The following is a 15,125-nucleotide window of genomic DNA, read 5'->3' as shown; positions in this document are numbered from 1 at the left end:
GTTCAGCGGAAGAACATCCCACGTAAAGTGTTTTGATTAGGTATTAGATTAATCACGCCGCGTGGGAATGTAAACTTATGCGAAAGCAAAATAGTTTATCAACACGAAACATTTACATATTTATAATTCTCTTTTGAAAAACGTTTGGGTGTTGAACAATTTTGAAGAGTCGATATTTTCCTTTCCTCGAAAATAGATTTCATTCAACTAAAAGGCAGATCTTGACCATTATTTTCTTTTTAAATATTTATTTCTCACATATATAGGAGAAAATAGTTGTTTTATTATCCCCTATTTATACCCCCCCCCAAAAAAACAAACAAACAAAAAACGACTTATTATGATGCTTCTAGCCATCCATAGTTTGAACGTTTTGTTTTTTTTCCCTGCGTTGTGCTCGAAATGTGTAAAAGTTGGCCATTTTGTTTGTTTCCGGCCGTGTCCAAGGTAAACACGTGAGCGACTTCCTGCAAGTGAGAGTACACTTTAACTCAAGTCGATTAACCGCCACTCAGGTGAGTGACTCTTGACTCAAATTTCAATCACATTCTTTCTTCATTTGCCCGTGTTTTTTATTACGTAACTTTTGAAGTTAACTTTTTTTTTATTGTAAGAAAAAAGTTACTTCATTTTGTATTTACTTTTTAAGGCTGAACTTTTTAAAAAAAAAAATGTCATTTAATTTTTTGGATACAACATTCATATAAAGATATTTTTTATCAATATTTAAAATTAAATTGTAATAAAATAGACTTGTTGATTAATAAATAATAATAAAAAAAAACAAAAACAAAAAAACTAGTTATATTAACCCGGCGTTGCCCGGATAGAATGCAAAGGAAAAAAATAGGGCGATAATTTAGCAGAGAAGTCAACAAACAACTATACGAAAAAAAAATATATGCAAGAAATAGAGGTACCTCCAACGCGCGCCACAGTGTTAACCCCCCCCCTACATGTAACACGATGTAATTGTAATTTAATATTATCATCCCAACTTTTTTTTCCCATTTAATAAAAAAAGCTTCAAATAAACTGCTAATATTTTTTACAGCATACAAAAATAATGAAAATGCGAGACAAAAATCGTGTTTACATTATCGACGCTTTAAAACAACGTTACTATGTAGTGACGTTTTTTTAAGCCGTTCCGTTCACACGCTCATGTTTTAAAAATCTAGTAAAAACCAAATAATAATCATATTTTCCTGAAATTTTCGATATTTAATCATTATTAAATAAACTTACACGTTCAAAGTAGGTTTCGATAAATATATTAGCGGAAATATATTTTTTTAGGTGTTCTACCCCCCCCCCCATATTTCATGGCCCGAAAACTAAGCAAAATAAATGTGGGTTGATAAAAGTTTCAACACTTTTTAAGGCTGAAACGATCAAATAATTAAAAAATAGTCATAATCCTGTTATTTATTTCATTTACCTCAAAGTTGTAAATAAAATTGGACATAAATTCAATATTATGTTAAAAAAAAAACAACAACACCTTCTGGATAATTTTTTTTTCTCGGTAATATAATTATTCGAATTACAGCAACAAAAAACAATTCTAAAAAATAATTATTTTTAAAAAGCTTTAAATGATATTAAATTCAAATATTACGCTATATGAAGTTTAAATGGATTTTTTTTAATAACAGGTTTCCAATAACAATAAAAAATATATTCATATAAAAGAATATAAGACTATTGAGATAATAAAAAATTGTAAATCCAAAAGCAACCTTTAAAAAATTCGTTTTGATTTTATTATTTAAATTGATAGAGAGTAGTCCTTATGTTTGGCGCTTTTTTTTTTCAAAAATGTACGGAGGCTTGTAAAGAACATTATCTTTAAATACATGTGTCAACAGAATATGTTAAAATTAATTTTTTATTAACTCTAGTCTGTGTAGTTCGTTAATAAAAATGTATTTGTTTTACAAAACGTAAGTTTTATATTATTTTTTATCCATGGCAAAAAACAAAAAAAACAAAAAAACCTTACTCTATTAATAATCATAACGCGAACGCTTATCCATAGAAATTAACACAAACACACGAAATGATGACGTCACTATTAAAATGTGTACTACTGACGTTTTACATATCGCCGTTGTAGAGGACTAGGATATATAAATCCTAATCCCGTTACAAAAGAAAAATAATGCATTTGGTTCACCATGTATATCCGACAGGTAGTTTCTGAAATTATTTTTCATATCCGGTTTCTCCTAATATTACTGGAGTAATAGAGATTGTTGCGGACCAGGATATAAATACCCTAAACTTGTTACAAAAGAAAAATAATGAAACGAATGGAATGAAGGAAACAAAGACTCAATTGCTGGAATAGATAAACGTGTCATTTATCTATTGTTGAAAGAATGAATGTTTTAGATATAACACGTGTTCATGTCCGCGTGGGTGTAACCATCGTTTGTTGCGGGACTGGTAGTATAGAAGGAAAAAGGAAATGTGTGTTCATCTCACGTTCGGGTCACTATCGTTTGTTCGTGTGTGGGAAGAGAAGTGAGTAATGTAGTGTAAAATGGGAATGATAGTCCAGCGTGTTGACAAAGACATGTTAGCAGTCAGCTACGTGGAGGTGTTCTCCGGCACAAGTTGTAGACTGAGAGAGAGAAACAGTGAGAATATCGATCCACTTCATGGAGAGAATGTGCATGTGTGCATAAGTGTGATTTTTGAGTGCCCGCGTGGTGTGTGTCATTATGGTTTTGACAGCGAAAGACATGTTCTCATGTCACGTCAGAGCAATAAAGAAGGAAAAAAGAGGAAAGAAAGAATATTTGATGCGTTTAAATACTTTTTGGACCGGCTCCAAAACAAGACTGCTACTGCTGATATTTTGGTTTTTGGAAAAGCGTTAAAAAGGCAATCTTCTGAATTTTCTCATTGGTCGCTTGTGTCACATGATACTGTCTTCAACTACGTCCGTCAGAAATATGTTCATTTTACTTTTGTTGTTGTGAGAAAAGCGTGTGGGCGTATTTGAAATTGTGCCGGTGCAAAATAGGCGGGGAAATTGAAATGAATAAATATTTGTTTATTTGCATGTGAGCGCGCGTGTATGTGTGTGTGTGTGTGTGTGTGTGTGCGTGTGTGAGTGTGTGCGTGTGTGTATGTGTGTGCGCGCGCGTGTGTGTGTGAGTGTGTGCGTGTGTGTATGTGTGTGCGCGCGTGTGTGTGTGAGTGTGTGCATGTGTGTGTATGTGTGCGCATGTGTGTGTGTGTGTATGTGTGTGTGTGTGTGTGATAGCACAAATACTCCCCCCAGATTGTCTTTTTCTATTTTTTTTCAATATGTAATGTATTCCTTAAAATGTTTCGTGTACTTTCCAGCAGGTTTTCTTTTTGGTAGTCAAGTCGGCGTTCTGTACAACATTAGGTTCTGTAAGAGGTTGCTTCAGTGGGGGAATGATTTTAAAATCTTCTTGTATGTATGCCGGTTTAAGTCAACCCAACGCAATAGTGTCTCTTTTCCCGTTTTTTGAAACAGTGAAATATTTATTCTGCCTGTCCAGGACTGGGTATGAACCGGAATAATTTGGACAAAATGGCTTTTGTACTGAGTCGTTCCTGACAAATACGTGTTTGGTGGTGTGAAGATCTTTTGGGATATAGGATTGTCTGTCTGTCCTCCTGGTGGGTGTGAAATTTTGACCAGACACTTTGTCTTTCAACTCTGTTACAAACGTGGTTGTAGGTGAGATCTCCGTTTGTTGATCAAAATATTGACCCGGTAGAGTCAAAGTGGAACCGAAAACTACCCTCGCCGGTGTGCTCTGTAAGTCTTCTTTTACAGAGTTCTGCGTCATTAATAGCATCAAAGGTATATTGTCTGCCCAGTCTGTGCTGTTCAGACTCATTGTCAGGGAGGTTTTTAACTATCTGTGAAAGTGTTTAACCAAGCCATTCGAGGATGGATGATATGCCGTAGTCTTGATGTGGTTCGTTCCCAGTAATTGATTGAATTCTGCAAAGAGTGTCGATTGGAACTGCGAACCTCTGTCTGTCATAATGACTGTGGGTACTCCGAAAAGGCCTATCCAGTCCTGAAGTATGGTTCTGGCTATTGTTGAAGCTGAAGTATCCTTAACGGCTATGGCGGTAGGCCATCTGCTGAATCTATCAACGATAGTCAGGATGTGGGTATGTCCCTTTGAAGTGGGTAACAGTCCTACCAAATCGATGTGGATGTTGGTGAATCTAGCATCGGGTGTGCTAAAAACATCCAGTGGTGATTTCGTGTGTCTTTGAATTTTATCCTTTTGACAGGGTCTGCACATTTTAATCGAATTTCAAATATCTGTGTTCATATTCATACGAAACGTTGCATGATTAACTTTGAAGTAGCTCTTTTTCCTGGGTGAGATAAATTGTGAAGATGTTAGAAAACTTCTCACCTAAGGCAAGGTGGTATGTACTGTCATGGTTGTTTCTTTGCCGTGTCGCAATAAACAATCGCTGTACTGAAGGGGAATTTTAATGAGTTGTAAGGATGTGTTTTCCTGAACATATTTAAGCGTTGTGTCTGATTCCTGTTCTCGTGCTATCAGTTCTATGCTTAGCTGGAATTTAGAGAAGTGATCATGACTCTGGATATAACGTTCTGCTATAATGTTCTCCTGGCCCTTCACGTATCTTATATCTGTGGAGTACTGTGCAATGCAATCAAGATGTCTGATTTCTCGTGGGCCATATTTGTCTACATGTGTGTGTAGCGCATAAGTTAATGGTTTGTGATCTGTGTAGGTCATGGAATTTCTGCCTTCCAAGATGTGTTTGAAATGTTTAATAGCCAGGTAAATTGCCAATAATTCCCTCGAAAATGTGCTGTATTTTCTCTGCGTTTTGTTTAGCTTAGCTGAAAAAAATTATATAGGAGTCATCCCATCATCGGTCAGCTGGTGTATGACTGCTCCTACAGCTACGTATGATGCGTCCATTGTAAGTGTGAGTCTGATATCTTCCTTGTCATTTATGTAAGTCAGCTTTGTGAAATTTGTTAGGGCTTTCTTCGCTTGAGTAAAAGTTGTTAAGGCTGGCCCATCTAATGTTAACTGTTGGTTCTTGGTCTTGTTCTGCAACAGCGATGTTAGTGGCACGAGAATTTCAGAGAAGTTGGGTAAGAATCGCCTGTAGTAGTTAATGTAGTGTTTAGCACTATGCTTGACTGTGTCCGTGTCCCTGAATGGCTGAGACAGCTGCGGATATTTTTGGATTAATCGATGGATGTATGGGTCCTCAGGTAGGGCTGAACTGATACCTATTGAATGGTATCGAGTGGAGACTCCTCCAACCACCAATTTTGTTTGGTTGTCTGTTAATGTGTGGTTGGTTATGTCCGCAAACAAGTTGAATTTCACTCCTATTATGGGTGTTGTTACGTTGGCTATGGTAAAAATCCATGTGAAAGTTTGCCTCAAGCCAATGTTGATAGTCAATGATTTATCCCTGAATGTGGATATCTTGGTACCGTTGGCTGCTTGCAAGTGATACGATTGGGTCGTAATCTTCTGACTGGTCAGCGGTGGGATTATGCTTACTTCGGCGCCAGTGTCTATTAGAAAATTATGTTCGTAGGTGCTGTCACAGATATAGAATAGACGATCTTTTACAGAGGGTCCAGTCGTCATCTTCACTGGCTGGCATCCTCGTTTCCTGATTGCGTTCTGTTATTGAAGGAACAAGGGTGGGTACAGCGTGGTGCGTTACTGCCGAATTTATTATGTTAGAAACAGTGTCCACCTGCTCTGTCGCGTTCCACGTTTCTACTCCTGCCAGTACTTCTTCATCTATAGGGCGACCTGTTGTAGTGTGAGCGCTGGCGATCTGCCTTCAGTAAATACTGTATTTGTTTGGACAGCTTCTTGACCGTTGATTTTAGCTTTGCTAGCTCTTCGTCTCTTTGTTGAATCGGCTGTTGTTGTAGTGTTTACTCGGCGTGCCCGGAGGTTCTATTTCCGCCAGTTTGTCAGACTTTGTTCCTTCTGCCGTTGTCTTAAACTACGTCCGCCAGAAATATGTTCATTTTTACTTTCGTTGTGAGAAAAGCGTGTGAGCGTATTTAAAATTATGTTGTTGTTGGAAGAACTTATTTTTGTGTAAAATGCACGGGAAATTGAAATGAATAAACGTTCGTTTATTTGTGTGTGTATGTGTGTGTGTGTGTGTGTGTGTGTGTGTGTGTGTGTGTATGTGTGTGTGTGACAGCACAGTATAAAACTAACTTTTATTGGCTACGATAACATTTATTCCTTGTATATAGTTGTTTGTTGACTTCTCTGCTAAATACCCCAAAATACTGACAGAAACCCAATAAATGTCACAATAACATTTCTGTCAGTATTTTATTTTCTTTCTTATTTTGAAGTGATCATCGCGGTCATATTTTCTTGTTCTTCGGCAGCGTTCAACATCACTCGTTTTTCGAACGGAATAAATATTTCAGATAAAATAAAAACACTAACACTTATCATCCAGCTAGGTAGAAAAGTAACTTATCTTGCCTTTAATAACATTTATTTTTTTATAATTTTGATAACATTTATTTTTTTATAATTTTGATAACATTTATTTTTTTATAATTTTAATAACATTTATTTTTTTTTTATAATTTTAATAACATTTATTTTTTATAATTTTAATAACATTTATTTTTTTTTATAATTTTAATAACATTTATTTTTTTTATAATTTTAATAACATTTATTTTTTTATAATTTTAATAACATTTATTTTTTTTATAATTTTAATAACATTTATTTTTTTTATAATTTTAATAACATTTATTTTTTTATAATTTTAATAACATTTATTTTTTTATAATTTTAATAACATTTATTTTTTTATAATTTTAATAACATTTATTTTTTTATAATTTTAATAACATTTATTTTTTTATAATTTTAATAACATTTATTTTTTATAATTTTAATAACTTTTATTTTTTATAATTTTAATAACATTTATTTTTTTTATAATTTTAATAACATTTATTTTTTTTATAATTTTAATAACATTTATTTTTTTATAATTTTAATAACATTTATTTTTTTATAATTTTAATAACATTTATTTTTTTATAATTTTAATAACATTTATTTTTTTTAATTTTAATAACATTTATTTTTTTTTATAATTTTAATAACATTTATTTTTTATAATTTTAATAACATTTATTTTTTTTATAATTTTAATAACATTTATTTTTTTATAATTTTAATAACAATTATTTTTTATAATTTTAATAACATTTATTTTTTTATAATTTTAATAACATTTATTTTTTTATAATTTTAATAACATTTATTTTTTTTATAATTTTAATAACATTTATTTTTTATAATTTTAATAACATTTATTTTTTATAATTTTAATAACATTTTTTTTATAATTTTAATAACATTTATTTTTTTATAATTTTAATAACATTTATTTTTTTTTATAATTTTGATAACATTTATTTTTTTATAATTTTGATAACTTTTTCATACCTCTGTGGATTGTAATACAAACCCAGGACAATATATTTTAAAGATTGTTTAAAAAAAAAAAAAAAAATTATGACCTCCCCCCCCCCCAATAATACTTATTTGCAATATTGAAAAAGAAAAACAATAATAAAAACAATAAAAGGTAAATTTTTACGACGTGGCCCAGCGTTGTTTAATCTCTAAAAAATGATCTGCTTTTTTTCTACCTAATACGTTTAAACAGCCTTTATAAATAATATAAAAAGAAGAAATTTTGAAAAAAACCCTAAAAAAAAACCCCATAAAATTAAACATTTTAGAGAGGGGGATCACTTTCCTATATAAATTTAACGTAAAATGAGAACCCACTTCTTGACCACCGAGTCAACGAGACATGTCACCCCTAGCATTTTTTCAAGTTTGGTAATTGAGGGGGTGCGGCAAAACATGAAAAATTCAAATTTAGAAAAACAAATTTTCTTGCATTCTGCCCTGGCCGCGACTTTTAACGTTTCTCCAGGCATTGTCTTCTTCTTTTGAAAGTGACGAAATGTTTTTATTATCTTTTTGGAGGCGGTGGTGGTGACTGGTGAACGCTGAACGGCTCGTTCGTTCACTGAACGGGTTATTATTGCATGTCGTCTGAACGTAAAATCCCAACTTATGTGAAATCCGGGATTCGGACATTGACCCAGGGAGTCAAAAAAAAAAAAAAAAAAAAAAAAAAAAAATACGTAACCTAATTTATTTTTAGTTATATATCTGGCAGCTTCTATTCCTATCCCAAAAAGATGGAGACGAACGTGAAGTTTCTCCACATGTAATATTAATGACGTGAACACGAATTGGAATGTCGTGGTCAGGTTTCAGGAGTGGAATAATAAATGCGCCTTCATTCGCAGAACCACCCAACTTCAGTTTATTTATTTGAAATCTTTATGATATTCCGGGATATTTCGACGATTTGGCATCCCCAACGGAACCTCTTTCCAAAAATTATTAACATTTGACATGAAAATAAGTTAAACAATTCTTACTTTTATTTAATAAATGCGTAATATGTGTTTCGGTAAATTTTTACGACGTGCCCCAACTTCCCCATGTTAAGAACAGCTTTGGGAATACCCCCCCCCCCAACCTCTTCATGTTAAGAACGGCTTTCGAGGTGGGGAGGGGTGTTTATTCCGAAAGCCGTTCTTAACATGGGGAGGTTGAGGTGTTTATAATACACTGGAGCAGTAGCACGCCGTAAAAATTACTTTTATTTCTTATAATTGTTGACTTTATTTTTTTATATGAAACATTATTAAAAGTAAATATTTTTTTTTTTTTTACAGAAAAGTATCAATCGGGTTTATATTACTATACACATAGATTCGAAAAAGCTGTCAAAAAACAAATATATAACAAATAAATGTTATCAAAGGCAAAATAAGTTACTTTTCTACCTAACTGGATATGTTTTTAGTGTTTTTATTTAATGTAACATGTTTATTCAGCTCGAAAAACATACAGCGTTTACCGATTGGAAAGTTTAAAATGGCGCCCGACTCTGTCTTTGGCATGGTAAGTTTGGGAAAATGAGTTAAAAATAAAAAAACTATACAAAATACTGTTAAAAACCCACCGAATATATGTCAGCCTATGTCTCCGTAACATATATTGAGCGAGTTTCTAACAGTATTTTGTCTAGTTTTTTATTTTTTAACTCCTTTGCTCAAACTTACCGTGTCTAAGAGAGAGTCGGGCGCCATTTTTAACTTTCCAATACATCGGTAAACGCTGTATGTTTTTTGAGCTGAATAAACATGTTACATTAAATAAAAACACTAAAAATATATCCAGTTAGGTAGAAAAGTAACTTATCTTGCCTTGGATAACATTTATTTGTTATATATTTGTTTTTTGACAACTTTTTTGAATCTATGTGTACATTTTGAGGGGTTTTCTTCGACCGCAAAGCCACCAGAGTTTAGGCGATTGTTCAGATGGTATGTCCCCTGTTGACTGATGTATACCTCTGGTCATGTGCAGTTCTAGGAGGTTCACTCTCCCAGACTTTACCATCTCCTTTTGAAAAGGGTTTAGTTTATTGTTCATACCACATAATTATGTTGCCACACCAATTCCCATTAGATCACCAAAGTTAAGCAACATTGAGCCTGGTCAGTATTAACATGGGTGACCATTGGGGACTTCCAGGTGCTGTATGTGCTCTCCGCTTATCTTAGCGTTGTTTCCAGTTGTCCTGGACTTCTCCTTGCCACTGAACTCAAACAATTCAGAAGAGGTGTGGTTAGAGATTGCATAACCCTTGCCTCATAACCACTTCTTACAGGGGGTGTCAATAGTCTTTCGAGAATGAATTAAGGCGTTTTTTAGTTTATTTTTAATTGGCTGAGGTGCCCCTATTGTGAAATGCTGACGAGGCTGCTCATGCATTTTTTTTTTTTTGTAGGGTGTTTTGTAATTATTATGTGCTTCCATCTAACAATTTTAAAAAAAAAGATATCGTAAAGCTTGCATTTAACCTGAAAAAACTATTTAAAAATAACATGGTTGCAAAAGTGTGCAAGCACCAAAATGCAGTTAGTGTAAAGCGCGTCGAGTTAAAAAGGAAATAATGGTTTCATTCGAGCAATAGTCAAGCCTTGATAAACGCTCAAAAATCTAAAATTAAACAAAATACTGATCGAAACACATCCGATAAATATCACTAATCCTGGGAAATGTAATGTTTTACCAGTATTTTGTTTAATTTTCGATTGTTGAGTGATTATCAAGGCTCAACTGGCTTGAACGGGCCATCATTTTGCTTTTCATTCTAACTCAACACACTTTACACTACCTTTATTTTTAAATTAAAAAAAAAACGCCTTAAGATAAATTAAAACAACAGCAACAACAAAAAACTTATCCAGGTAGGTAGAAGAGTAACTTAGCTTGATTTTGGTAACATTTATTTATTTCGTTTTTACTTTTTTACTCATTTTTTATTTTGTTATTTGTTGTTTTTATTTTGAAAAATCACCAACTTATTTGTATTTAGAGCCTGTCTTAGTAAACACAACACTCAAAACACTAAATTTCATCGTACACATGAACTGCAGAAATGAAAAGTTGCTGGCAAAAAAAAATTCGCCATCTTTATCAACAAAACGAGATATAAGCTTGCTGTATTTTAACTGAAAGTATAAATTTCAGTTATTGATTCTATAAAACTTTAAAAAAATTCTAAAGAAAAGGTATTCTATATAACTATAAAAGCGAGAAGGTGTGTGTGAGGACACTTCTCAACCTATATACTCCACAAATGTTTGATCTACAGACTTGAAATTTGGTATATACGGTATTCAGACATGTGGAAAACTTTTTAATCCGTTTTCATCCGGAGAAATGTGGAAAACTTGGTACGTGGAGGTGATCGGATTTTTATCTGCTTGGCAACCGTTTTATGAACGTGCATGCATGAATCGTTCACATTACAGATTACTTATGTTAATAAGTAGGTTTGAAAACACTTTTTAAAGAGCGTGCCAAGCTAGCCTAATGGTTATCGTACTCGATTCACTGTCTTTAGGTTTTGGTTTCGATCTCAGCTCGAGTATTTTTTTTACTTACAAGAAGTGAACAGATTAGAAAAAAACATAATACTTGCATACACATGTCTCAGTTTCTTTATTTACTTTATTTTTTTTAAAGGAATTTAACATTATGTTTAATACCTACGGTATTTCCGTTTATAATAAATGAGAATTCTACATTAGCTAAAATATAATATTTATGCGTATTTTATGACCGGGCAACGCCGAGCGGTCGGCTAGTTATAAAGTTTAAAGTGTGTTTTGCATAAAGCATTCATCTCAATATTGTGTACAACATTAAGAGCACGTCATTAACATTCCAAGCATTATTTGGACAATGGAACCCATCAACCCACCAACATACTAAGTTGTAGTCAAGGCAGCTTTCAGGAACTGTAGTAGTTACATACTTAAGTACCAAACAGGTCTATTACCTCCGGCAAGCAGTGGATTAGTGTAATGCTGTATTTTTTTTTTTACATAGGAGTCACCACTTATCAAGGCCCGGAGGCCATTCGAGGATAAGGGTTATGGAGTGTACAATAGTCAATGGGATAATATTGTAATCATTAGTAATGGGTATTTGGTGAATGGGATTACTTAAGGGCGTTCGTTACACTTTAGTAATTCAAAACAAAATAAATAAAAATTCAGATCGGTATTTTTTTTTTCTTTTTAACAAAAATTTTTATTGCACGTTACTCTCTCGTCTCAACACCACTTAAGTCTCTTGACACTGTTCAATCTCACCTGGTGTACATTTTTATTCACATCTGTAGCCAGCCATTTCTTACCTTTGATATAACATGTCCATTTTCTTCCTCTCTCGAGCACGTGGTGTCCTGTTTATTTCTCTTGTCGCGTCAACTTGCGCACACTTCCTAATTTGCATATGCATGGTTTTTGGTTGCTGCTGCTATTTTTCCTCACACTCCAATGCACTCTGTTACAATATGTATTATTTTTAGTTGGGTTCGTTTCTTAATATATTTGTCCGTGACAGAATTATGTAAAGTTTTGTAGAAATTTAAACATGAACGGATTTTTTTAAAAAATTTGTTGAAAATATAACCGAATTATCTATATATTTTACTATTGTTTTTATAAAATTATTTTATATATAATGGCTTGCATTAAAGTTTAAAACGCAAAAGTCAACTATCATTATGAAATTGTGCTTTAAACAGAAACATTTATTTCAAACGCACCCTTGTTATATCAAAGAACTTGTTCTTGGTTTTATATGCCTGGCATCACTAGCAGGGTAATCCGATGTTGCCCGAGATTTAATGATAATCAACGAATGTTTCACACTCCCATATTTTTATTGTCATCAAAATTGATCATATAGCCCATTTTTTCAATCAAATCGCTTGATTGCATGCTCTAATTGGGGGACCCATCACAATGAACTGGGAGGAAGCTTCATATACCTCTCACAGTGACTTAGTCCACAATACATTGTGGTCTACATTGCACTGTAGAGAACCTACTATTGTTTTTGTAAAATTATTTTATATATAATGGCTTGCATTAAGGTTTAAAATGCAAAAGTTTTTGCGGACCAGGATATAATAATACCCTAACTCGCTACAAGAAAATAATGAAACGAATGTAATTGAAGGAAACAAAAACTCAATTGATGGATAAGATAAACGTGTCGTTTATTTACTGTTGAAAGAATGAATGTTTTAGATATAACATGTGTTTATGTCCACGCGTGTGTAACCATCGTTCGTGACTGGTGTTGTAGAAAGAAAAAGAAAATGTGTGTTCATCTCAAGTTCGGGTCACCATCGTTTGTTCGCGCGTGGGAAGAGAAGTGAGTAATATAATAGAACGAGAAATGGCGGTCCATCGTGTAGACAAAGAAAAGGATAGAGGGTTGACGTCAGTTAGCAGTCAGCTATGCGAAGGTGTTCTCAGGGACTAGTAGTAGATAGAGAGAGAAAGAGTGAGAATGTGTACGTACGGTCTGTTAGCTTTTTGCCCCACATAGTAGCAAGTGGTGTGAAGCACGCAGTCGGTCCGTAGACTGACCAGCTCGAAAGCTGGGCTGAAAGGAAGAAGCCGCTTATTGCTCTTTCTTTTATGCTCGTTTCCGGTGGTCTTTTGCGCATGCATGTATTTCCATTGAAAGGAAGTGACGTCGTTCATCTGTGTGCGCGTGTGTGAGTACATGTGTGTACGTTAGCGTGTGTGTATATACACGTGAATGTGAGTGTATGTACGCAAACGTGAATATATGTATGTGTGTGGACGTGGGCGCGTATGTTTGTGTGCGCGTATGTATATGACAAGTAATATAGCTTGAAATGTGAATGTGTGTTTTTGTGTGAGGCTAGAAAAAGGCTTGCACAAAGTCAACTATCATTATGAAATTGTGCTTTAAACAGAAACATTTATTTCAAACGCGCCCTTGTCATATCAAAGAACTTACTCTTGATTTTATATGCCTGGCATTTCTGGTTGTACGGTGACAACGGCTTGAATTTAAGTTTGAAATGAAAAAGTCAAGTATCATTGTGAAATTGAACATTGTGAAACAAACATTCATTTCGAATGTGCCTCTGTCATATCAAAGAACCTACCGTTGATTTTATATGTTGAGCCTTTCAGCTTGTGTGGTAATAAAACTTCTCAAATCCACTTGTGAAGTTAGGTTGTGTAAGGTGTTAACTTTGGTCAAAATCGCCTATTCCTTCTTTCATCAGATTATTTCGATTATCGATTATTGATACTTATTAAAGACATTCCGACACAAAATCTATAAAATACCTTTGTGTGAAATTTCATAAAAATCGATCATGCCGTTTTCAAGTCACTAGGAAACGAACTCAGACACACAAAGTTTCTTTTGTATAACAGTAGAAGATATGGATATATAGATTGAGGAAAATCAACTTTATCCTATTATACGTATGTATATAGAAAAAAAAATCAACTATATTTATTTTATGCATATAGTTAGAGATAAGAATCAACTTTATTTTAGTATATATATATATATATATATATATATATATATATATATATATAATGTTTTTTGTTTTTGTGATACATTTTGAATGAATTCAACTATTTACGAAAGTGCATTTTTACATAAATGCGAGTTGGGAATAATTTTCCCTTTAACCAATTTGGTACCCCCACATTATATATATATATATATATATATATATATATATATATATATATATATATATATGTATATGTATATATATATATGTATATATATATATATGTACATATATATAGAGAGAAATCAACTTTATTTTATTATATGTGTGTGTATATATATATATATATATATATATATATATATATATATATATATATAGAGAGAGAGAGAGAGAAATCAACTTTATTTTATTATATGTAGAGATAAACCATGGCATAGGCAATGTGTTGACCACAATGCGTAGGACACTTTGCAACAAATCAGGATCCTCCCTAATTAATATGCAATCATCATTTTTTTTGTTAAAAAAATAAAAACTATCATAATAAACATTGCTTGTTTATAATAAATGATTTGAGTGTGTTTCACATTAAATCTTACTCAGTAACGTCAGTAACAGCTGTAACAATATGAAAATAGGAGAATCGTTTTTGGGAATAAAAACAAACAGTGAATATTTGGCAAAGTCTTTTATTAAGAACCATCAAGAAATGCTATTTCAAAAAGGTTGACAGACCGAATATATAGCATAATTCACGTTGACTCAATGGTTCCTGTTAGATGACCGAAGTTAATAATGTGATAATGCTCATCTTCACACAGCAATAATAACCAAAGATCTTAGAGAATTTGGTTAGGTTCGTTGGTTGTTTTTGTTTTACGGTATATCAACCTTTTTCAGGTTATTTTTATTTTTTTATTTTTTTTACACAGTGATCACCACTTATCAAGGCCCGGAAGCCACTCAGGGATAAGGGTTATTGCAAGTACATTACGTTAGTGTGGAGATTTGATGAAGTGTTTACTTAAGGGGGCGGTTCATTAGGAATTTGTTAACAATATGACTTGAAGACATCCAAGTTG

At 32.9% G+C, this 15,125-nt stretch overlaps 2 protein-coding genes across 4 annotated transcripts in view; one reads left to right on the top strand and one right to left on the bottom strand.

The window, feature by feature from the left end:
* The first annotated feature begins 324 nt into the window (after positions 1 to 324).
* LOC145276693 (uncharacterized) overlaps positions 325 to 15,125 on the top strand; it is a 164,803-nt gene continuing 150,002 nt past the window's right edge. For 2 of the 3 annotated variants that reach the window (XM_080127882.1, XM_080127880.1), the window contains exon 1: positions 328 to 515. The gene's annotated coding sequence lies outside the window, so the exon portion shown is untranslated. Of the gene's footprint in view, positions 516 to 15,125 lie in introns of all 3 variants that reach the window. The other variant, XM_080127881.1, reaches the window with a different exon arrangement.
* Positions 3,474 to 3,887, bottom strand: LOC145277077 (uncharacterized). Its single transcript, XM_080128742.1, has one exon. It carries the CDS (start codon positions 3,885 to 3,887, stop codon positions 3,474 to 3,476), a length of 414 nt encoding a protein of 137 aa, XP_079984868.1.

The sequence above is a fragment of the Euprymna scolopes genome, chromosome 5 (genome assembly GCF_053919585.1).
Source record: "Euprymna scolopes isolate OS-2025 chromosome 5, ASM5391958v1, whole genome shotgun sequence".
Taxonomy (NCBI): domain Eukaryota; kingdom Metazoa; phylum Mollusca; class Cephalopoda; order Sepiida; family Sepiolidae; genus Euprymna; species Euprymna scolopes.
This window is presented reverse-complemented; position numbering and strand designations above follow the sequence as displayed.

Bases quoted from the DNA above. Each gene is read 5' to 3' on its own strand.
- LOC145277077 (XM_080128742.1), bottom strand. From the start codon at position 3,887: ATGAGTCTGAACAGCACAGACTGGGCAGACAATATACCTTTGATGCTA.